The sequence below is a fragment of the Lichenostomus cassidix genome, chromosome 7, assembly GCF_008360975.1.
Source record: "Lichenostomus cassidix isolate B80296 chromosome 7, HeHo_3.0, whole genome shotgun sequence".
NCBI lineage: Eukaryota > Metazoa > Chordata > Aves > Passeriformes > Meliphagidae > Lichenostomus > Lichenostomus cassidix.
Window position 1 is genome coordinate 21,712,241 of NC_139488.1, and position 25,798 is coordinate 21,738,038.

At 37.7% G+C, this 25,798-nt stretch overlaps 1 protein-coding gene across 5 annotated transcripts in view; it reads left to right on the forward strand.

Moving 5' to 3' along the window:
• RBMS1 (RNA binding motif single stranded interacting protein 1) overlaps positions 1-25,798 on the forward strand; it is a 143,182-nt gene that overhangs the window by 102,665 nt on the left and 14,719 nt on the right. For all 5 annotated transcript variants that reach the window (XM_085066655.1, XM_085066657.1, XM_085066656.1 and 2 more), the window contains exons 3-6: positions 477-535; positions 3,375-3,466; positions 14,335-14,492; positions 17,592-17,671. In XM_085066655.1, coding sequence (XP_084922781.1) covers positions 477-535; positions 3,375-3,466; positions 14,335-14,492; positions 17,592-17,671 — 389 coding nt within the window. The remainder of the gene's footprint in view (positions 1-476; positions 536-3,374; positions 3,467-14,334; positions 14,493-17,591; positions 17,672-25,798) is intronic.

Sequence of the window (25,798 nt, forward strand, 5' to 3'; positions counted from 1 at the left end):
GTGCTTGTCAGTTGGGGTTTTGCTGGGTTTTTCTCTCTCTCTTTTTTTTTTTAATTTAAATCTCTTTCCATACTGGGCTAGTTAGCAGGTTTAGCACTGACAAGGCAACTTGTCTGCTTTATAACTGGTCTCTATATTGAGAGAGTCCCAGCTTATGTCTAAAACATGGTGTCTTATACACAGCAGGATTTTAACTGCATTGAATTCTTTTCTATAAAGCACTGTTTTTCTGACTTGTTCTGTGATTCTGTTGTGCCACTGAGAATATAGGGTGAATAGAACAAGATCATGCTTGTAAGTGCTGATCTTTTTTGTCACTTCCATCTATGTATGAGTTTGCATTCCATAATTATATAATCTACATATCGTTTCATTTTGCATAGAGTAAAGGATACTAGGATATGAAACAAAGTGATTTATGTGTCTAATAGGATGTTCTTTTCTCATTTTCCTTACGCATGTATAATACATTTTAGGTATGGGAAAATTGTATCCACGAAGGCTATTTTGGATAAGACTACAAACAAATGCAAAGGTATGTGTATTTTTCTTTATACTGTGTTCCCCTGAAAGTCATAACTGATTCTATGAAATACATTAATGTTGTATATTAAGTGCTTTTTACCTTTGTTATTTTGGCGGGTTTTTTTCCCATTCTTATTCCTGAACTAGTTTTATTCTTGCTGGTAGTTGGTGTATTTAATGCATTTGCCTGCAGTGGAGCTGGCAGACAGCCGATGTCGGCGGCACAGCCAAGCTGGAGAGAAGCTAACACACACCGTGCTGGCTGGCAGCTCGCCTCTATTTTAAAAACAAAAATGGAGTTAAAAGCAGCTTTTCCCCTTTTGCCTGGAGAAACTAGGGAAACTTGCAGATGACCATTCAACAATACCAAGCATCTTGAAAAATTAGGCATTGTGGAAATAGGCTCCATTGATTAGTGTAGCTTGGAGCGGCACTTAATTACATGTTCCAGTACTCTAATTGTGTTTTGTTATGTTCTATTGAATGTATTGGGAGCAAAGAGAGGGTTCATTTTCAACAAAGTAATTGCAGCTGGAAAAAAATTAGAACTCCTTAAGATAAGCTGGATACATCAGTTCACTGATTTTCATCACTCACTGCAATTGCAGTGATTTGTATCCCAGCATGTTTGTGGTGGGAGAAGGTGTGGTAGCAGACACTGAAATACCAGATTTCAGACTAAATTTTACAATTAAGAGGATAATTTCTAAGCAAAGTGAAATATTAAGTCAGCTGATGGAGCAGTGTTAGTAAGCATAATGCCTGTGAATGAGCAGAAAGCTGATAGGCAGAGGGAGGAGAGTTCATCATTAATTAAGACAAAGCTTTTGTGCAGAACTTGGAAGCACTGCAGGGACATAGCTTCTCAACTCCCCATCTTAAGCAAATTAAAGAGGGACTGACAGTTCAGAAACTGAAATTTCTAGAAATTTTTTTCCCAGCTTGTATGCAGATGTCATCATGACTAGGAAAGAGGAGATGCCCTTTTCAATTATTTTAATTAGTTAATGCCTGTGACTGCGCTTAACTGATTTAGTCTGTCCATTCTGTCAGTTCCTGAAGTGTTCAGTAGTCCTTTCAGTGATACAGAAATTCTCACATTAATTCTTTAAGGGTTTTAAGATGACTTTGCCAATACAGAATTTGAATCTCACTGATGGAAAGCAGTAGCTAACAGCCTGTTGTCACAATCTACTGCAAGGTAAGGCTCCAGGGAAGCTCACTGCCTGTTGTTGAAATTGCAATGGGAACATAAGTAGGCAGAATGCAGATATCTAACTGGAATTTAACCAAAAGATTGACAGCATCTCTGGCTTTTGCCAAAAACACACGCCATGGGATTTAAAATAACTGGAACAACGAGCAATTGAGTTTATATATCATCTGGAAGGTGGCAAAGCCAGCTTTGATGGCATGCTTGGTGTCAGTATGAAACTTTGTCTGTATTACACCCTGCAGTGTGTTGGTGATAACCCAGGCTGCCATGGGTGTGCAGAGCTAGTTTGGGAAGTTAGTCTTGCCTTGGCAGCACAAAACTTGATACGAACTAATTCACTTTGTTTCATGTCAGGATTTAACAATCCATACCACCACGTGTTACACAAAACAATATGCTGCTTTCTTCAGCTTCTTGGCAGCATAAATAAACTTGCACTGATGTACAAGGCTGCTTGAGTTGTTTTTCCCAAGTTAAGAGCTTTAAAGCTTGTTCAGTTATAACATTAGACAACCTTTTCTCAATATAGATATATTGTAAGAGGTAACTAATATATTTTAAAGAAATATTTCAATTTTCTACTACTCCAGAGGTTATTTCAATGTTTATTTTTTTATTTGTTTTCTTTTACCCCAACTTTATCTCTGGAAAGGGATTTAATTAAAACTTGGGCAGTTCACTGGTGGAAAAGAAGGGGACTGAAAAATGCGTAATGAGGTTTTCCATAACATCTAGTGGAAGTAGCTTCCAAACTCTGACTGCCTTTTGGTGAGCCTTGAACATCCAATTCCCAGGTTGGATTAAAAATCCCAGCCTGTAAGGTCAGGGTCTGTTAATGCCAAGGTATATTGCTATTTGGACATCGTGGAATCCCTTAGTTATATGTTGTTGTTCAGAATAAGAAAAGAGGTTATTGCAAATAGATGGAATTAGTTACAATTGTTGTTGGGTTGATTTTAATATTTAAAGATTGCACTATATGGCATAGAAAATGCTTTCAGAACAATTTTTCACATTCTTCTTTCAACAATAGGAAAAATCATTTGCTTTCACTGAAGCTAGATTTTCACTCACTTTTAAAATTCAACTGTCTTTTGTGTATATACAGTGAGATAAGTAATTTACAAAAAAATGGGTAGATATATGTCTTTGAAACTAAAATCTCCCAGTTTTGAATAAATGAAAAGTAACTTACAGACTTACAATTGTTGTTTATTCAAACTGGAATAAGAGTTTTCTTCAGAAAAATTAACAGATGGTGCTTTACTTGGTGATCTCTGAAATAATCTGCTGTTAGAAGTTACACACAAGGTAATGCAAAGCAAAATGTTATATTGCTTGTTAGCAACTTGGCCAAAATTCTGATAATGAGTGGGCATGGAAATGGATTGTTCCCCTAGGGCAGATTCCCACCAGTTCAAAGTTCAAGAACTTTGTTAGGTTCTTTTTTCTTTTTTTTTTTTTTTCTGGTTGTGGGGAATGACTACATGAAGAACTTGAGTTCAAATTGTCCATCTTCATCAACAAGAAAATTGTATTAAATATCCATGCCAGTAGCACAGTTGTTGGCTGTGAAGTGTTTGTTTATAAGCTGGTTGCTGTCTTATTAACAAAATAATGTTTTCTATTCCAGGTTATGGTTTTGTTGACTTTGACAGCCCAGCAGCTGCTCAGAAGGCAGTTTCTGCTTTAAAGGCCAGTGGAGTCCAAGCACAGATGGCAAAGGTGAGTTAAAATAACCACTAATTCTTGCAGTGGGTTGGGAAGGTGAGCAAGCTTGTACATTGGCAGAACAAGGGCAGTGTGGAGTTTCAAGTTGCAGGGTCCTTTCCAGAGAGCACAGTCCTCAAGCTGCATGATTGTTAAGGTAAAAAAATGGAGATTTTCAACTGCCATGTCCCAAATAACCTCAACTAATGAAATAAAGAAGCATAATATTGTTAAGTTTCCAAACTGATCTGGTTGCATTTATCAATTTATTGGTAGTGGTATTTTTCCGTTGGCTTCATCAAACAAAAATTTAGCTATAATTTGTAAGAACTACAGCAGGCTTAATGAATTGGTTTACAGCACAAAGGTATGAAAGGTTTTATATGTTGTCTGCTTGTGACTGGGATTAGGAGTCTTGTGATTTAGGGATGAATTTTTAGGAATACCGTGGCAATATTTAGCCTTTGAACTTTGTTTCAGACCTTCTAGTATATTTTCTGCTAATATAAGTAAAATTTGAATCTGAGCATTCATGATAGATGTCTTGAAATTCTTAGCTAGCTATTTGATGACCTACTTCTGCATCAAGGCAAACCCAAGAATTAATAAAAAATAACAGAATGAGAGCTATCTTCTTTTTCTGTAATTTTTAATGAACCTTGCCTCTGAACCAGCTTATTAGCTAAATGTGATCTTCAGAGCAGTGCTCTTTTGGCATAAGAGAAGTTTCTCAAATATATGGAATTAGGGAGATGATACATTAGTAATGATATTGTCATGTATTCTTGTTGGGTCACATGGTCTGGTTCCAAAAGAGAGCCATAAACACCTCTACAAATTTATTAGCTGAAGATAATATTCCCAGTATAATCTGTTGTTGTAATTTTGGTACCTCTTAAAGCAAATTTATTTTTAGTTTGGAAATTATATTCTAATTTAAAAAAATTAAATCTAGTAATCTCAGGGGCTTTTTTATTAAAGTAGTCTGCCACAAATCTAGCAAATCTTTTATAGTTATCCATTAGGTACAGATTTTTTTCAGATGAGGTATTTTCCACAGCTTCTCAGCTGAAGAGAACAATTAAGCTAACAACATAAATGTCTTTGGATGGATTCCAGGGCAACAAAATGGAAACCATATGTTTCATACTTAATGCGTGTTTCATTACAACCATGACAGAAACATACATGCTTACTGGAAAACACTTGATTTTTTTTTTTTTTCCCTCTTTATAAGGTTTTATGTATGCTTAATAAAGACCTTTTATTTCATCTTTAGGTTTTAGGTGATCACTTTAAAATTTTAAAATTTTAATTTCACCCCAGGTTTTTCAAAGTTCTGTCTGCCATCTTATGAATATGGTATCTAGGTAGGAGGGATGAAAAGACATTTGGAAGAAATGTAAATTCATTTTCCTAATGAACTTTGATGTCTGATTTGATTGTTTTCTTGAATAGATGGAGAAGCTCTAATAATTAACTATAGTAATCTAATGAATAGTTCCTTAATCTTTTTATAGTGTATATTTCTGACTCATTTCCTCCAAAAGCTGCAATATTGGCAATATTTCTTTTTGCTAGCATTAATGAAAAAATATGCACCAAAATACCCTACATTTTGGGGTACTTTTCTGACCCTGTGTCAAACCTGATGACCTGTGGGAAACCTGTAACTATGAGGTTTGCATTCCAGTGAAACTTGTTCTGCTTCTTAACACAGAGAGTGAATTACTAAAAGGACCAACCCCAAAACCAAGCCAATGAACAGTACCACAGCAAACAGTCACTAGTGACTATGAGTTTGAGTGCTTTGATTTTTGTTTATTTTGAGCCATTGGATTTTTTTTTTTCTGGGCAGTGCTGCTCTCCTTTTGTCTGAAAAATCCTGTCTCTACTTAGATGCTCCAAACTGGGAATGGCCAGTCACAGTTGTTTTGGCAAGATTAGCAAATCACACCCTTCCCACGCAAGACACTATGAAAGTTTGTGTGTTGAGTATTTTATCCTTTTGTGTGTCACCACCTGTGCCAGGGAGTGGTGCTCCTGCAGTGACACTGCTCAGGCTTAAGCCTAAGTGTCACAGAGGAGGATCTGGAGGACAGTTTCGTGGCTGGCTGGCCAATCGATTTCCTTACAGACCACTGCAGATGCTGCAGTTTCCAAGAGGAAAGCCATGCTGCTGGCGTGATTTATCCATGGGAAGGTGCTGTAATGACTCTGTGCCCAGGGTGTCAGGAGCAGCACAGCTCCTCAGTGCTCTCACCCTCCTCCCAGATGTGGTTCCTGATCCGCAGCAGCTGAAGGGGGAGGAAAATGTTATTGCTTGAGCCATGTTCTGACACTTGCTGCCATAAAGCCCTTTTTGTGTTGTCCTGCTGCAGCTCTAGGTTGGTGGGTTAAAATTTCTCATGTCATCGAGTTCATTTGGAAATCCTACTTTAGTAGGATTTGGAAGTGGTTCCAATTTTTATATATTAAATTTTTTGTTGTTTCATACAGAACTTCTAATAACAATTATATTACTTTTTAAATAAAAAGTAGTGGAATCACTTTATTAGTAGTAGTAGTAGTAGTAGTATTTATGGTGATGGTAATAACAATAATAATAGTAGTAATATGCTTTTCCTGTCCATGGGGTAAAAATCATCCTGTACTTGGCAGTCTGCTTCCAAGTTGATCTGACTTGAGAAAAATCCCACTTGCTATATTTTGCTACTGCTGAGCAGACTGGGAAGGCCCAGGGCCTGAGATATGGCTTCAGGCCAAATCCTGCCAAATGTGTTCCAGGGGGTCACTGTTGGTGGAGAAGTGGCCACCTCTCAGGAGTTGCCACGATAATGGAACCCTGTGTCAGTGCATTGCTCATGAAAGATTGTGCCTTCAGCTATTCTGCTCTTTCTGAGGTGTGAATTGGGAGCCCTTGGTCAAGACAAAGCAGCCTGGGAAGAGTTTTGCTTTGTGCTGGTTAACAGTATCTTCTGGTCACTGCTGAAACAGAAATGCCTCCAACACTTCCCTTTGACCCAAAAATGTGGCTAAGAGCTCACATCAAATGATAATTGCATAGCCAGGGGATAGGAGTAGTTTTTGCATGGAAATTTAAAATGCAGTTAACAGGTTATTGCCCCTCTCCTCTCTTGCATTTGAGTATTGCTAGTGGTAAGTCCATCTTTTTCAGGGTGTACAGGTGGCTGTGGAAGGGGATCAGATGATGTGAGTTGTACTGGTAGCCAGCTTGTTTCGGGACTCACCAGTACAAACCAGTAGATTATCTCTTACTCAACGGATCAAAGAGCAAATACACGTCTTGCAAGAGTAGTGTTAATTCTAAGCTAGTTATTAACTGCTGGGCATCCAATTTTTATTTTCATTCCTTTCAATTTATCGAAATTTCTTTTATTAGTTTATTGTTCTTGCTCCTAGAGGAGTGATTATAAACCAATAATCACAACTTCAAAAGCTGTAATTTTGCAGAGCTGTGCTGTATTAGGTTAGATCAGTAGTAGTATTGAAAAGCTCTGACCATTTTGTTTGTTAGAGAAGTTGTGGTGGCTGTCAGAATGATTCTTTTGAGAGCCCTCTTCCCACCACCCCACAAAATAAAGTGAGATAACTCCAGGTTTCTACACTCTTCAGAGCAGACAGAAAGTGACTTTGTGTATAGGAAGATAGATGTACACAGGAAATCGACTATATGTGGGTATTTTGAATGGAGATTTAAAATACTGAGACTCTGTAAGGATATTTTAGAAATTATGAGGTCTAAATGCTATGGAGATATCAGACACCTAAATTCTCATAGGCTTTTGACCTTGAGGTTAGCATAAAGCATTCGAGTTACTGCTCAGTCCAAGTTTTTTCCCATCAAAAGCTATTAACTGAATTCACCTGTAGCCACTGAAGCAACTGTTTCAGATGGAAAGTTGACTTTAATTCTTATTTTCTAGATGTAAACTAATGTGTAAATATAGAAGGTAAAAAAGAGCTACTAAATAAGGATGGTTTATAAAACCCACAGTTCTTCTCAGCTTTCTGTCCAGCAAACTTAAAGCAGGGAGTCACTGTGTTTGTAGCCCAGATAAACTCAGCAAGAGAAAATCTATATTATATTGACAGCAATGTAGAGCTCCACAAGCCAGCTAGAATACCAGTCTGGTTCTGCCAGCTCAGAGTTCATTTAGTGTTAAACAACTCCCTTCCTGGCGTGGCAGGGACATTTGTACAACCATATTGTCCTTCTCCTGGTAGGCTGACAGATTCCTGAGACAATGGTGAAAGGCTTGTATCTACTAAAACTGTTCTACATAAGGAATTACCACTTTTTACAAAGAGCTTGCAATGTACTTTAGGCATCACAAGAAGGATTAATGTACATTCTTACAACTGAACTTCAAACACATGTTTAAAATTAGTCTAGTGTCCTCACTTTAAAATGATTCAGCCGTCCAAGTCCAACACAGCTGTGATGGACTCAATGATTCTCCAGACTTTGTTGTTGAAGACCTTGTCTTCTCATATCTCTTCTGCTCTCTCTCTCTTCATGAGATTTTTAGTTCTTCTGTATATATAACTTTGCTATAAGATAGTCAAGATAATTTTTAACTTAAAAAATTTATATTCATTATTTCCCAGTTTCTGTTTTCCTGATTTTTTTTTTCCCCCCGATGGAAATGTTTATCTTTAGCAAACATATACTGCTTATAATAGAAGCCATGGACATGGAAGATTTCTGTGGTCAGTGAGACTTGTTAATTTGAGCCAAGGAATGCTGTTCTGTGTACTAATGTGCATTTTTGTGGGAAGACTCACTGTTTATCCATTTGAAGATTTCCCCAGAGTTGCACATTTTTAGGACTTAGGACTTCAGATTCATAATGTTACAATTTCCTCCTCCTTAAAATCTTTGCTGCCACTGACACAATGAAGTGTGGTCCTGCTTATTTGTGTTAGCTCTCTCATTAACATATCTTTAAATATTTTCAAATATTTTAAGCTTGTGAAAAAAATTAGGGCCATCTTAAAAATTGTTTCTTATTGGAATTGTGTTAGCATAACAATGTACTAACAATGTAAAGGATGTTCTCTCATCACGTACTGACTTCCACCATTGTTAAGATGCAATTTGTGTTTTCTGGAGTGGTCTATAGGCCCTCAAAGAATCCAACAAAATTCTGAAGCTTGTTGTGTGGGGGTGGGTTTTAGCTTGTGATGAATATGAGCATGTTGTCTGTCTTCTTGTTGATCCCCCAGAGTACAGAGATAACCTGAATTTGCAATCTTTTTATTTTTTACTCATGGTTACAAAGGCAGAGCTGTAATGAACTCTCGGTGTGCAGGTAGCTTTATCTTTCTTTCCTAGGTTTTTATGCTTCAAACTTATTCTAGGTGACTTTTTCTCCAAGCATATTTGGAAAAGATGAATTGTCACACTATATAAAGTGTGAACTTGGGGAGGGAAAAGCTGCTTAACTGCTTGTCCTCATCTCTGCAACAGGAATCAAAGCTTTCCCACACCTATTAAGTATAATGTGTTAAAGGCAGCTCTTCCTTTATGTTGCTGATGAAGATCAGGGTTTTGACTTAGCAAAAATGAGAAATGGCTAACTTTTTTGAGGTTCAGTAATGTATTGCTTTTAGTACTTGTCTCCACTGTGACAACCTTCTGGAGAATTAAATCAGTTTTCATTCCTACAGAGTAAAGTAAGAAAAATAGTTTAAGTTACCATGGTATCTAGTGCACTTAGTCTAACTGGAGAAGGTAGGCATATTGCAATTTTTTTATTCTGCATCTGGGCTTCTGAATGCCAAAGAACAGATGACAGGCAAACTGGAGCTCACTCAAGCAGATTTCTACAGCAGTTTTTAGCAACTGTCTTGTAAAAAAGTTTTCTTTTTACCTAATTTGTACTACTTTTTGTGGGTAATAGTATTAAATCCTACTGTAACAGATTTTAAATAAGTATAATAAATTTTTCTCCTTATATTTGTAAAAGTTCTTAAAAGTCATTATAAAATAAATTCAAGGTAAACCAAATTTTGCTTACCTGGGAGCCAAATGACTGTCACTTCAGGAATTGCAGGGACATTAAATAAACAGTTAACAACCACTTGTTGCTTCAATCCACAAAAATCTTACCTCAGTTGCTTATTAGTGCTGTGCCTTGCTCTGACAAGGGTCTGGTGCCTTCTTATGAGCTGTGGTGGGCTCATTCAGAGCTCCCAGGGAGCACCTTCATGCCCTTCTGGCAAAGGGAAAGCAAGATCACTGAGGAATAAAAAGGGAATGTATTATTGCAGTGATAGTCAGATTGATCACAATGCTTATTGTAGTTAAATTCCTCTTCTTAATACAAATGTGCCTGTAAAAATGAATTTAAAAGCTCAGTGTATTAATCATATGCAATTCTGGAGAACAAGTGAAGATTATGGTAGTGATTTTTCCCTGAATTGTGTTGTTAGCAGTCTGTGGTCAGACAGTATTAAAACTGTGGCTAAAACAGACATATTTCAGTGAGACACTGGCCAATTGTAAATTTTGAAGTAGTATCTATATGAAGGCAGACAAGCATTTAATCCCTTCCCTATCAGGCAGAGGATCTTCCATGCTGTGAGCAGAGCCTAGTCACATGTTTCTGAATGGCTATCTGTTCCCTCTGACCTTACACAGAGCAACAGAAAACAGATGTCTTAGCATTTTGCCAAGTTTCTTGCTTGCAATTTAGGAACAATTCCACACGCACAGGGAGGTTTTTGTTAATTTCTTTCAGATGATGGTGGAGCACTTCACACTGTGTAGGAATCCCGATCACCTCTTTCCACAGAAATAAATACTAACAGTTGGTCATTCCCATCACTTTTATAAGAAATGCTGTGTATTATAGTCAGCTTATCATGTGAGTGCTGTAGGAGCTCTTTGGGAAAAAGCAGCATATTACTCTGTGAGAGCTCTGCTCTGCATCTTTATATTGTTACGTTCTGGTAGAGAAGTTCTGGAGACACAGCTAGAGGTGTTTGGTGAGAAAAGACTGATAGAAACTCGGTGACTTGCATTGCTAAAAACAAGACTTGCTAGTTTCTCAGTAATATGTACAGTAGTGTCTTTCTTTTCCTGAAAAGTAAAGAAGTGGTTTAAATTAATCTATCCTGACCTAGTTGGACTGAGTGATCTTTATGGTTCCCTTCCAACTTGAGATATTCTGTGGTTCTGTGATTTGTCCTTATAGCTGAACTGCTGGTGCTCCCCAGGGTGGCTGTGGGTTTTCACCTGCAGTGCAGATACCACCTCAGTGCTCTGTGGAATGTGTTTGTTGGCATTTCAACTATTTTGTTGGAAGAATTACAGATGGAAGAAATTTCAGCTTGTATTCCAGGCTTTCAGTGAGACATCCTCATCTGTTGGCAGCCTTTTTGCTTTTCATCTCCCTCCTGTGCCTGCCATCCTTACCAGCTCTAGCTATGGACGTGTGTAGAAGTGTCTTCAAATTCCCCTTTGTCTGCTGTGGTCTGTATGTTCCATCAAAGGGTCAAAAGCAGAAGTAGCTGAATCCCTGGGAGTATTCAGGCTGTACTAGACTGAAAGAAGAAAGGGTCAGGGAAGCAGAAGTAAGTCCTTTCCAGGCAGCCATTCAGCATATACCTGACCAAAACCCAATAATTAATAATGCAAAATATAGGTTGTTTCATAGGCCACAAGTAAAATTTTTCCATCACAAAGTGCTTTCTGTTTAGAGAAAACAATTCCCTTAGAACAATTTCCTCAGATGCACTTCTCTTTTCTTTCTCTTTTCCTAAGGGGTTTGCAATATGGGTTAGTAGTGAAGTTGCTAATATTCTTCAGAAGTAGAGTATTGCCTTCCCTAACAGTAGTGTTACATGATTTTATGGCATGAAGTTTTCTCTGGTGGGTGGATAAGTACAAGAATCTAATGCCCAGCATGTGCAGTGAATGGCAGCAGGTCCCTGTGCCCCTTCTGGCAAGGAAAGCTCATGGTCTCCTCCTGAAGTGCCAGGATAATGTGGGAATCTGGTAACCCCTGGGCTGCAGCAGGAGCCTGAGAGAAGGGGAGTGTTCTCTACCCAGTTACCTGAACAGGTTCCTCTCACTTTCTGCACTTGGCTGAATTTCTTTCTCTGTTGGGTGATTCTGAATTTTTTTTTTTAATGTAAATTACACTTTTATTACTGTGATCAAAATGAGGCCTCTTCATCTTTTCAAGTGTTAGAATTTTTAATGAGAATATTTTTACAATATAATTCATACTTTCTAGAATAAAAACATTAGGAATTTAAAAGAAAATAGGCAAAGAGTCTGACTTCCCAGCTGATGTACTGTTTTAGATTATTTAGGGAAGTGTTGGGATATTTGCCTGCAATATATTTTACAGCCTATAATAAAAAGTAAAAAATTCAAAACTTCCTTTCAAACAGTATTTGGAATTTCAGAAAATCTTGCTATAGCTACAAGTGCAATTTTGTAATGCCAGTGCCTGAAACCTCCTGTAAAGCCTTTGCTAATAGGACTCATTAAAGAAGAAAGTCAACCCTACATATCTCAAGGTGCAAAACAAAATTGCCTAATACTATCTAAGTAACAATCCAGTTCTAAAACTGTGAAAGCTGTTTTTCATCTCACATTCCTGCCTGGGGAAATTTGAACTGAATGTCAAGATGTAACTACTGTAGTGCTTCCCAGCAATTAATATTAATGTCAGCTCTGGCCTCTCAGTGAATCCATTTTCTTGTCTTCTCTTTCTGCTGATTTTTCCAATATGAAAAAGAAATCGGGTATCCTAAGATAATTTGAACCCCAAAATTGCCTGCTTACTGTATGGATTCAGTCTGATTTTGGAAGGGGGATATCTCCACTAGGTAACAAAAGGAATATAATACATAGTAATCAAATGGTGTTTGTAATGGACCATAAAGGGACCAATGAGGGCACACTTGGGAGCTGGAAAAGTTTGTTTTGTAAGGTATGTAGGATTTTGGTGTGGCTAGGAATTACAGTCATACCAGTGGCAGAGGCATGCACATCCAGAGGAGGTAATGAAAGAACATTTCCCTCCTAGAGGTCTTTAATTCAAATTTCCTTAAAATCCCTTGCGGGAAACTTCAAAACATTAGCTCTTTTGAACTGAATGTGGGGCTTGGGGTAAAAATGCAAATAAGTAAAGGCTTTTCAGCATAGAATTTGCTCCCCCATTTTTAATTTTCATTAGGTTTTGGAACAGGATAATTCCTTTCTGTGAGTGAAAGGTGTGAGCTCCCCCCAAGCTCCAGCACCTCTTTTTTTTTTTTTGCCCTGCTAGGGAAAACTATCCCAAACTGAGAGGTGAGATCCAAGATAGCAAGATGTAAAATTGTGCAATATGCTACTAAAGGCACTGAGATACTCCTACTATGAGGATGGCTTAAGGACAAATTGATGCCTGATCTGCATGAGACAATATCAGCATCCATACAGTATAACCACTTTAAGAAATGCTTAAATGGCAGTAGGCGAGTGTTGTGGTTTTGTATGGTTTTGTTTTTTGTTGTCTGCTTTGATTCAAACTTCCCTGTAAGTCAGTCAGCCTTCTTGTACAGAAAGAAAATATATTATGGACTATGCCAAGAAATATGTTAGGACAAGAGGCAATGGGCAGAAACTGAAGCACAGGAAGTTCCACCTGCAAGTGAGGATGAACTTCTTTATGGTGCAGTGACCAGGCACAGTAACAGATTGCCCACAGAAACTGTGGAGTGTTCCTTACTGGAGATATCCAGGAACTGTCTGAACACAATCCTGTGCAATGTGATCTGGGATTACCAGACATGGTCCTTTCCAGCCTTACCCGTTCTGTGATTCTATGAAAATTGTGTTTGTTTCAGATCATATCACTGCTGATGCCAAAAAAGTTCAACTGAATGTGGGCATCCTGCAGAGACTGAGATTTACACCAGGATCACAATGATGACATTAAAGTTTTGCTCAACTTTGAAGGGCTGAGTTGTATCAATCTGTGTAGATTAAGAATGTATTTCAGTATAGAGCATGGCCAGTGACTACCAGCATGAAAGAGAAGTTCCCTGACTACAGCTGGGAAATCTGTAGACAAAAACTGGAAATCAACAATTTCAACAAAAAGGTCTCTTTGAGGTGTCATTTTGTGGCACATTCATAGATCACACTAAGTAGTGAGTAGCCTAGGATCAGGGGAATGGCAAACATGTAACTACATTTGTCTTCTCCCTAATTGCTCATCCCCTGGCTGCCCTCCTGTCTCATTTTGTCTGTTTCTAGAGAAAGTTTTTGGAGGACTTTTGTATTGTCTGAATGCATAATGTAAAAGTTTGGTGAAAAGTCAAAAAGGTTCCTGTGTGGAAGGAGACAACAGTGTCCCACTCACTTCTGTATCACCCTGTTCTTATGGTAGGATTATGGCAATGTACATACTCTTAAATGCATTTTCTCATCTTTTCCTCATATTATTTTCTGATTGTCATTGCAGTCTTTTCTTAATGTACATCTGGCTTTCTTAGTGCTTTCCACTGCTCTTGCATTTCTTGTATGCTAATTTCTTCCCTTTATCTCATTTCTACTTTTTTTTCCTTTCAGAAAAATTTGAAACATGAAGTTTTAACATGGTCTATAAACTGGTCAATTATTCACCTTTATCTCCACTTTAAAATGTTGGTGTCAGCAGTAATAGGAGAAGGGGAACTTTCTCAGGAATGCTGCAGGCAGTGGCAGAAGATGGAGGTCACTAATATTAGGAAAGAGCAGCCTTTACAAAAGGGCCCGAGAAGCAAAAATCTGCACCAGAAGTTATATGTAATTGTTTATTTTAAATTCAAAATGTCAGTGGCAACAACAATAACAATTGTTTTTAATTCTGTTTCAGCAACAAGAACAAGACCCGACTAACTTATACATTTCCAATCTGCCTGTTTCGATGGATGAGCAGGAGCTGGAGAACATGCTGAAGCCCTTTGGGCAGGTCATCTCCACCAGGATACTGCGGGACTCGAGTGGGACAAGCCGTGGTGTTGGCTTTGCAAGGTACTGCAGTGGTGCTAGCCATGCTGGCAGCCTTTTTCCTTTGTTTCAATTGAAAAGGCAAGAATAGGTGGAAAAGGCAGAAATTATTGAAAATTATAAAGTTTGTAAAGAGAAGGGAGATTGAGAAGGAGTTATGCAGCAGGGTTTTGTTAATTCTTCCTTTGGTAAAGCTGTGTCTCATCTTGCTTAGATGGCTAAATCTAAATTTATTGCTCTTACTGGACAATCATCTAGAACAAGAATTCACTCTAAACCACTTCCTTCTCTTTTCTGTACTTCTGCTTTCTCCTCTATCCCTGAACCAGTCAGCAAGAGTTACATGATGTTTCACAGAGACTGCTCCTGTGGCTTTTCTGGCTTTTGAAGTTTGAATCTAAGGCAGCAGACCAGAAGAAGAACCTTCTTCCCCACCCCCACACCTTTTTTTTTTCTTTTTCTTCATTAGTTCCATGGAGAAAATGAACTCATCATTGCCCTTTGAACATCATCCCTTTGAATTTTCAGGCTCATTAACATGATGTCAACTGGGAAAGAAAATATTTTTATTCACTTACAGTAAATCTCTTCATAAAATATTTGTGTGCTCAGTCAAATATCTCACCCAAATCAACAAGAACCCATATCTTCCATAAATCAGAGGATACCTCCCAAATATTCTGTCCATAAGAGTCTACTTTTTCTTTAGTTAATGCAGTTATTTCTTCTGTGATCTCTTCATCAAGGCCTTTTCTAAGCCTTTTTAATTTATCTAAGCCCTGCTTTTAATCTAGTATAACAATCAAAATTTTGAGGCCTTAAATTGAAGGTTTCTGTTATCAAAAATAAGAGAATGCTTTGAGCAAAGAGCTGGGATTCTCAAAATATGTTGTAAAATCTCTGTGAAGTCCAATTTCAGTAATTCACATGTTCAGCCAGTATTACAATAGCTCTGTATTTGAACAAATAGCCGAATCTAAAATTAGTGCACAGAAAAGAACTGAACAAATTTATCTCCTGATGAGGCCCAAATTTTTAGGGATTGTTTTTCCTGTGAGTTGGCTGGGGGTATTTCACAGCACTGTGATTTTTCTTTTTCTTTTTTTAAATCTCTCCCCCCCAAGCCCCCTGCCCCCCAACTTTATATGCTTGTCAGACTGTCCAGTTTCAAGAAGGTATAAGAAAGGAACAAAATTAGAAATAATAGAACAATATTAATTGTTTAAGAGTGGAAAACCAACAAGTTTGGGGCTTGCTAATATTTCTTCCTGTCTCCTTTAAAAAAATCAACGCTTGTCTGTAATACTTGTTGTGTAAAATTAATTGGGCATTTTTATTTCATTCATATATTTGTGTTTTATATGTAGATTTCACTTTTTGATACTATGAAGGGTAGAATCCAGTAATACCCAAGCTAAAATTCAGTAGGCATTTTGAATTCATTCAGTCTCTTCTCCCTAAACTTGTTTACCAACTCTACCTTGAATCAGTGGTATGGTAGGAAAATACACTTTTTCTAATATCGCTGGAAGTGTTATACAATCATTTGCAAAAGTCCAAAAGTTTTGTGTGTATCCAATACCCCAATCCTATTGAAGACATTAAAAGAGAATAGTTTTAAAGTGTTTTCCCATAGTTTCTCTATTATGCATTTTATGTTTTTATATATACATGAGTGAAATCATTTTTATATAAATGTTTATTTATATACATACATATAGTATATGTAAGTTATAGGATAAGCTATTGCTCATATACCTGATTGAGCTTCTTTCCTTTTGCAAGGTGAACATTTTTCTTGTATTGGAAAATGTTTGGATAAATATTAATTAAAGTTAAAATTTTCCAAGAAATCTAGAGACACTAAATAAATATTTTAATTTCTTGCCTTTGGGAGAATTTTATTAGGTTCATAGAGAGCAATGTATTTTATCAAGTCCAGACTGGAGTCTGAAACGAAATTATATTGTTTGTTTCATGTGAAACAAAAAAAAATTAGATTTCTTTGATGCAGATCCAGCAACCCAGGACTTCTGAAAATTCTCTAAGAGATATTTTTTGAATCATTAGGAAAACCTCTGGTTCAGTCTGGCATTTTGGTGATTTTGGTTGTTGTCTATGATTGTATTTTGTCAGCCTGTGCAAAAGGGCTATCAGAATTAAAAAGATGCTAAGGCTTGGTAATTTTTAGTTCTGGTTCTTTGCCACTGAGGCCACTGGCCTAATTTGTGGATATGAGTTACAGACCTTAATGAACAAATACAAAAAAAAATTATCTGTTCAACATTAACCAAACATCATCTTGCAGACAGCTGCAAAATACATACTTCTCTTAAAATAAATTTCATTGTATTTGCACATCTCAGTCATTCACTGTGATGTAGCCCAAGGTGGCAGTGGGGCTGACCCATCCACACAGCAACATGAGGAGGGTGGAGCTGGAGCCACTCCAGACCAGCAGGAGCTCTCCAGCCACCTGACCAGGCTATTTAGTCTCCATCTGACAGCAGAAGTGCACAAACCTGTTCAAGATTTTGGATACATTCTCAGTAGCCATCACAGCCATGCTGGCATTGGCTCCTGTTTGGAACGTGGAGACAATTAAATAAGAGCCAGGTGCATCATTTAGTGGAGATGATGTGTATAAGCTAAAAGCTGCCAGGTCAGTTTGGGTCATGCAGTCAGGCAAGTTTGCATTTGCGTTTATTACTCTTAGACTATGCAGACAGTTCTGAATACTCTCTTCAGACTGGCATTAAGATTCAGTAAGGAGTGACAGTGAGTCATTCTGCTTCTTTCAAGACAGCCGAGGTTCTTTAGGCAGCTTAGGCAGCTACAATATAATTTCTGAGTAAATGAGAGTTTTATTTTCAGTTTTGCGCTGACTTTGGTCTTAGAGTGCATAAAATGTTAATTGAGTTTGGTTTTACCTTTCTGAAGTTATATGTTCTTAGGAAACATCTTCTCCATTGTTCACACATGGGAAAGCAACCCACAGCAGTGAAGAGAGAAAAAGGAAGAAATATGCTCTGAGAAAAAAGCAAGAAATATGCTTTAAAAAATCACAAACATGGGAATCTGGTTGAGTGTTTAATTTATGTAAATTATTCTTTATTTTCTTAGGATGGAGTCAACAGAAAAATGTGAAGCAGTGATTGCTCATTTTAATGGAAAATTCATAAAGACACCAGCAGGAGTTTCTGGTATGTTGCATACATTTCTTACAAGATGTATGAATGGGTTATTACTTACATGGTGGAAGCCTGTTACACTGATTGTTGTATCTGGCTTCTCATTTAGAGGCAGGCTTATTAAAATTAAACTGGGTCTTTTTGGATGACTGTAATGCTTGCTTGGAATGCAGTATATCACTTTTCAGTTGCAAACCTTTTCTAGGAATCTAGTAGTGTTCTCTCCTAGCAGAGAAACAAGCAGCTGAGATGCCAACTATGTGCAAATTTACATCCCACATAATCCCAGCTGAAGTGAGGAAACAACTATCTGTATCAGAAGAGAATTTGGCTCGTTGTCCATGGACAGGGCTTTTTTCAGATGGCTATTTCAGTGGACTATTTTTGTCATCTGTTGATGATTTTTTCAAAGTATTTTCAAAAGACATTTCCTTAGAAAAAAATGGAATCTGCAGCAGTGCCTGGCATGATCTTTCACTGGGGAGCTGTGATTCTCAATTCAGTGTGGGTTCTGAGGTCCTTTAGGAAAATGGAGGGAGGTCAGCATAGAATGCTGCTTCTAGAAATACTGTGCAAGGCAAAATTCAGAGAAGGCTTAGTACAATTTTGTTGTCACACCAAGTTCCTCATCAGTTTGTCTGCTTTGTCAGCACTGTTTCCAAGAGACAAAATGTATATTCCATGAGCACTGAAAAATGAGGAGAGGAAATTCAGGGCTGCTGAGTAAAATAGAAAGTAAAGAGGACAATAAAGAAGGAAAAAATACATGCCTGGCATTCCAGGCAGCTTTCAGTAGGCATTTTATTGAGAATCCCAAGTGGGAATTTTACAAATTACAGTGTTGATGTGGTTGCTGAAGCTGCCTTTATCCCACTGGTGAAATGTTCTCCTGTCACCGCGGAGGAGGAAAGTAGCCCTCGGCAGGCAGACAAGAATGTGGCTTGTTTAGTAAAACTCCAAACATGCCGCATCCCTGAAAGATTGCTCCAGTTTGAGGCAGTCTGTGCTGCTGTAAGGATGGAAAATGTTTCAGAGCACAGGAAACCACTCCCTTCAGTAAAATTTATCTAATGCAGTATTTCGACTTCCCTGGACTTGCTGTTGTAGATCCTTTGCATTGGGTTTAATTGCTGAGATTATGTTGTTAAAACTTTGTTACAAAGTTTTGGTAAATTTAAGTACATTGTTGCATTTGTTACTTTAGTTATAGTAATTGTACTTTATTACATTTAGCAAAAATGTTGCAGCCTGTCATGTAGAAACAGACCGTAAGGACACTAAAAAACTGAAACAGAAGCTTCTACTAGTGCTTTTGAGTTCGATAATTTTTATTTTCACTGGCATTCTCCTGTTTTCAATGGATGAGCCATGAAGCATGTCATTGTTAATTGTGCTCTGTCTCCGGTGGGTCATTGCTGAAGCTGGAGTTGCACCCTTACATGATGAGGTTCAACCAGGTAGAAATAAAAAGTTGCTGCATGGAATCGTACGAACCATTTTTGCAGTATGAAGGCAACATTTAACATAAAAATGTGATGAATTAGGGACAAGAATTTTACACAGAACTGACCATTGTCTGAAAGTGGAAACTAAACAAGGGTCTCAAGATAAATCCACCTCACAGACTTGAACTTCTAATGCTTACTTTGCAAAGCAGTTGTCCAGGCTCTCTGTCTAGAGCACCTAAAGGAAAACACACCTCCAGAGACTGTTCTTGTGGTTACAAAGGATGTCTAGATCAGTCGCTCAGAAAGAAAGGACTCTAAGTGTCTGAAAGTCAGTTCAGTGAGGTGGCTCTCACCTTCCATGATACATCTCAATCATTCACTGTGATCCAAAAAGAGACAAATAATCAGATGCATAAGGGAGTTGTGAGAGCCTTGGTTTTTAAAGAACCTTAATTTTGTTGTGTAAGGTACAACCTCAGCTCTACGTTTCCATGCTGGTGCTGTGAAATTTCATTGCTTCATGCATAGGTTTTTATGGAGTTCAGATTTTTTCATGAGTTCCATGCCACATAGCAAGCACCTGTCCAATAATGCAGTCTTATTAGAGAATTCAACTTATGCATAATAATATACTGTAGTCTGCCAAAAAGCAGGGTAGAGTTATGAGGCAACTGTGATTTTGGACTACCTGCACAGGGAAAAGTGGATGCTAGTGGGAAAGCTCTGGAACAAGCAAAGGTTAGGAAACTGTTTTGAAATAGATTAGTATTCACTGGGGTTATAAAGGATCAAGTTTAAATACATGCAAAATAGTCGAACAGGAACTATGTTTAAATTAAAACATTGTGTCCTAGAAACTTGGCTAAAATCAGCAAAGGGAGCTGGCTCTAAAAACATTGTTATCAGGATGAAGAGGGTAGGAGAGATGGGCCTGTAATGAAATAGGTGTGGGAGGAAGAACATTTGTTCAAGAAAAATATGCTTTCATACTGCAGCTTTGTTATTTTAACTAAGTTTGGATTTAAATGGAAGAATGGGTTAAACAGTTATAGAAAGCATAGGTAAAACCTCCTCTGGAACATGAGAAGATGGAACAAAAAATCCTCTAAGAATCTGAGAAGGCCAGGGGTAATGCAGGATGGTCACAAAAGTGTCAGCCCTAGAGCTGAGTGAGTGACTGGGCACTGATGATGCTGAGCAAGCTAAACCCAGGTGTAACTGGCTATCCAGGCTTTATTTAGCTTAATAAAATACATTCAGTATTTAGTGTGCTCTTGTTTACCTTCAGTAAAGAATAAGGAAGGTTAGCTCAGGGAGCAATATGGAATAGAAGCAATATGAAATATGCAGTATGAAATGCACTGCAAGCTGGTGTAATCCTGAAACTCCTAGAAGTGATATATTAGTTTCCACATTTGTTGCTGGAGTTTGTCCTTTTTTTTATGTAAGTTATTGTAATAGTTGGTTGTGTTTTATGGACTATGACTTCCTCTCCATTTTGTCACCAAAAATGGAATTCAGAACTCTAAAATTTGTACTTAATTATCTTTTCAACTTTCGAATGTTTATTATATGATTGCTATAATTGGGGAACTTTTGCATTTAGTTCCACTTTTCTCCTTAAAGAACTATCCTTTTCAGTGAAGAATGTAATATTTAAAGCTTTTCTATTCTCCTGTGAAATGTATGCATCATGATGTGAATTGGAGGAAACAGGCCAGACTGGTATAAAGAGCCAGAATGCAGCAGAGCAGCAGCATACTTAGCCTTCCTCCCCTAAAGAGGATACTCAGTGCTCACTGTCTTTTAGTCTTGTATTGGATCTGCAGTGATTGTAGAAATGATCTTCTGGGCAAAATCTTGAAAGGCATCTCCTCCCAATCACAGCAGCTTGTAGCTGTGTGATGATACATGAGAGTAGTTATATAAATAATTACCTAAAGCAGCTGTGCTGTAGAATACATAAGGTATGTGTAAGTCTGAGTGCATTTGTCTCTCTTATATTGAAAATGAGAAATATAGAAGTTAAAAAGTTACAAAAGTTTTATGCCTGCTCTGTAGGCTTTATGGATTATTTGATACTTCTTTTACTGAAAAAGAACTTAGGTGATTTTGGTTTAATGGGTGTAAGGTATAGAGCATTTTTGCTGAGCAGCCCATACCATTTTTGCTTTAAGAGTGGCTGGTTGTGATGACGATGATGCAAAAATCAAAAATTATCCATGACCCACCCACCTCTCTCTTCCCACTTAGGATAAAGATATTGGTCGCTCAGATTCTGTTTTAGGGAGAAAATGGAGTGTGTGAAAGCCCTGCTCCTGCCTGTGTTCTTAACTAGACTAGGAAGACATCCACCAGGAATGACAGACCCTACTGTTTGAAATTATCTGGTCTTGGACATCTTTCTAGTGTGGGGAGGAGTGAAAATGGAGTCCTGAAGTAGCCCTGAAATAGTCTTCTCTCAGTCATATTCAGGTGTTTTCTATTTTTTTACCTTTACAAAGTATCCAGCACTGAAGATGTCTAGTGAATTTAAGTCACTTCACCCTAAATTCACTTTTCTTTTAGTTGTCTTTCACAGATTCTTTAGAAAAAACACCTGAACCACAGCCTGAAAATCACTGCTAAAGGGTGTCAAGAGCTGACAGTGCTGGTGTTACTCCTCATTGTCACATTGAAGGCAGAGGAACAAAAATTTCATTCCTTAGATGAAGACCTTAAGAGTATCTCAGCTGGTCAGACCATTGCTAAGGCACCAATGTTGTGGGTTTGATCCCTCTATGGGCTATTCACTTAAGATTTGGACTTGATCCTTGTGGGTCCCTTCCAACTCTGAATATTTTGTGAAATCTGTGGATTAGAAGCTTTTACTGCTCTAACTCCCATAATTTGCACTTGCTGCTTAGTTTTAAGAAGCAGCATGGGAATAGAAAAGAAAAATGCTTCTTAAAAGCACTCAAAATATCCTTCTGTGACAAATTATTAAACCTTGTACAAATTCTTAAAGCAATGTAACTCTAAGCATTATGTTTAAGTGAAGATTAGAATGGTGAAGAGTATAATATTTAATTTCTCTTTAAACATATAAAGCTACCCTGATCTTGGGTTACACAATTTCTTTTTTAAATTCTCACAGCCTTTGGCAAAAGTTTCTAGCTGCACAGGCTTGCTCTATCATTAAAGTGATGTTTTAATGTCAGAATTAATTAAATCAAATATGCTTTGCACTAGAAAATAAGCAATGAAAGTCTCTAAAAGATGCAGTTTAATTGAAAACTGACTAAAAGCATAGTATTTTTCAATTCTTTTGTTGTATTTTTTAGTAACTGAAAGCAGGGTTTATTGAAAAGTTGATAAAATTAACCATGTTAAGTCAACGGTGTAAACACAAAATCACATAAAGAACATCAGTTTTGTTCTTGCATTTATTATATCACCTGGTACATATTTGGATGGACATTGAACAAAGACAAACTGAACTCTAATGTACAGATGTGCACAAAGTGTCTATAACAAGGAGGCATTTACTCACTGGACTAATATTGCATTAACATCTCTCATCTGTAAAAACATTAGCCCTAGAGGAAGGTGATTCAGGGCAGGAGGAGATGGTCAGCACTTTCCACAGCCAAGTTTTAAAGCTCTGAGCTGCTGTTGAAGGCCAGGAAAGCTCGTGGTTACAGATTCCCTCCATAGCTGCAGCTCAACAGACATCTGCAAAGCGCTGCAGTGCTGGTTTTCAGTGGCTGTCAGAAGAGTGGGCATGTTAAACATGCTGTCCTTGCTGCAAAAGCTGAACTCCACTGTAAGCCATTGCCTTTTACATCAGGCACCTCTCAGCTGTGAAAGCAGCTCTGAATATTTGTACTCTGCCTTTGTCTTGCACATACAGACAAGTCACTGAATGATTAATGGTCTGCTTCATCACTGGGCCTGCAGAGTTCCCAGCAATTAAACAATAAAAATGACTCTCCCTTCCTTCCTGGACTACAAAAGATTGCTTAACTGGTCTGTAGGGCTTGTTGGAGCTTTTTGTTCGAATATATATCTATTATATGCATGTTCTTATGTGCAAGAGAGAATATTTTGCATATTTGTGAAAAATATGAGGAAAGGCAACGTGAAGAAATAAAATTCAGATTTAATTTTGTAGAGATAAGGGCAATGTTCATTCTTTGGTGGGAGGGAGAGCTGTGGGTCATGCTCGGCTCCCAAGAAGGTTTATCTCCTTCCCATGACCTTCCCTCCAATGCCCATCAGTCATTGTGTTGTTGCAGGAATGAACACAGTACTGTTTGGGTCACGTGCATGAAAGAGCAGCCAAAAATTGCGGTTGGGCTTTTAACTGGAGCCACCCCTACTGTTGGCATTCAGATCTTGAGCCAGAGTCAGGGAAGGCTGGTGCTGTACAGCCTGCTCCCAGCAGCTGCTGGTTTTAAGGAGATGGTCTGCACTGGGTTTTTTTAACATGAATTGCAGTGTTCACAACATTTGGCCTCTTTCAGGGGTGCGGTGAGGAGCAAGAGAAGGTGTGAGGTCAGAGAAACAAGGGTTCCCATGGCTGGATCAGTGTTCAGTGAAATGGAGCACTAGCTTTGGTAGATCACTAATGACTTTTTAAACGTTTTGTTAGGGTTTCTTTCATTGCTGCAGGTTTTGGATATTACATATGCAAAATCCAATACCTGTGGATAATTCTTACTCTGTTTTTTTTCTTCCTCTTTAAATTTGTCAGGAGAATTTTTACAATGCAACATAGAAGATATTTAATCATTTAAAATGTAGCTGTTTTCAGTTATCTACTTACAAAAAATTCAGATTTATTCTTAAAATAGTTTTTTATGAACATTTTATTCAAACAGTCGGACAGGTTTACTCTGCTTTTATTTTTTCTTAAGGATCTTTTATGTTGAGACAATGATGGGAAATGCAAGCACAAATAATGCTTCAGAAAAGTTTTTTGCAATTCATTGTGGGAATTTTTAATGAAAGCATAATGCAACTTTAAATAAAGCACTCACTACCTGTGTGCTATAACACAGAATGACAAGGTCTAGAAACCTTTAGGGTCTTTCTGGTGTCTTTCTATACTGTTCTTATGGCAGTTTCTTTTGACTTCATCCAAAACTTTATAGTACATATTTTGGAAATCACATATCTTCCCCACAAAGCTAGATTTTTTTGAAATAATGTATAAGTGGCTGAAGACATTCAACTTGGGGAAGAGCTTTTTTCATTTAAGGCAGTTAACTTCAGTATTTGGACCTCCTCTTTCAGTGTCTAATGGATTTTTGTTTTCCTCGCTGCGTAAAATCAATCAAAATAATTTCAGACCAGAACCTGACAAATTTACCCACATTGGCTAATATATTCTGAGATTACCTCCTCTTATTTCAACAGAATTATATGTCATCTAAAATGCTGTGTGCTATGACCAAGGATATTGGGATATAGCTTTTATAAAGCAACATCAAATCATCCATCAGCATATTGAAATAGTACCTTTTTGCTCCAAATATGTTGAGACAGAAGTTGCTTCAAGTGACAGAATACCCAAAAGCAAAACTCAGTTCTGGAATTGCCAGAAGTCCCCACAGAAATGCAAGGTTTTAGAGACAATATTTTCCAGTTTGTCTCCTACTTTGAGGTTTCTATTATTTCCTTTTTCATCTACTCCACCATCCATAGGTCTCTTATATTTTTCCAGTGCCATTAGCCTAACCTTTTCCTGGTTTATTTTATGATTATAGGATTTTAATTACCATTCTCTGTAGGATAATATATTTGTAATTAATTTGACTGTCATGTTTAATGTTATAGTCTGACTCTCTGTATAACAGCACACAGGTAGGAGAGGCCCAGGTCTCTGACCTGTGTGGTCAGTGCTGGAGATGAGACAGGGAACCAAACACCAGTTCTGTCTCCCTTTTTTATAGAGAAGGCTGTCAAAGGATGTGTCATGCAGGAAGTGGATATTTTTCCAGTAGAGCCAGAGTTAGTGTTTTAGGTGTGACATCCAAAGCCAGGGATGACTTGGCCATTAATTCTTGTTTTGTGCTGAAGTTTTAAAGGTCAAGCTCTTTGCAAGGTTATGCATCTCTGAGGTTTTCAATACCAATCATCTTTTGCAAATGCAGACAGGGTGAAGAGACATCAGCGCTGACCATGGTTATATTAATAGATTTTGTTGAAATTTTTTCTTGGGGTTGTTTTTTGCAGGTGGCTTTCCCACCCCATGTGTTTACTTTGCATTTGGACACTTGTATGTTTTCAGGTCTAGCCATGTCTCATGAAGATGTTTCCAAACAGAGAATGACTGGAGGAGTGTCATGGTAAAGCTTAGACAGCTCATGTGTCAGGAATTATTGGCAGAGAAGCATTTACATCCAAGTCATAACAGTGCTTCCACCCTGTGATTAGGGAGGGTGTGGTGTGATGCAACAGAGCTGTGCTTCAGCCATAGGTAGTTGGAAACATGGAAGCTAGTAACAGGGAAAGAAAGAAAACTATGCAGACTTTTCCATTGCTTCAATTCTGGCATTAAAAATTGAAGTTATGGTCAGGGTTGTATTAGGAAAAATAATAACAACAAAAAAAAATAATAAGGTATGGTGATGCCATTTCATCAAAAACCCCAAAAGGACAATCATGAAGTTCTGGTTGCATTGGGTGTTCCCTATAGAGTGGAGGT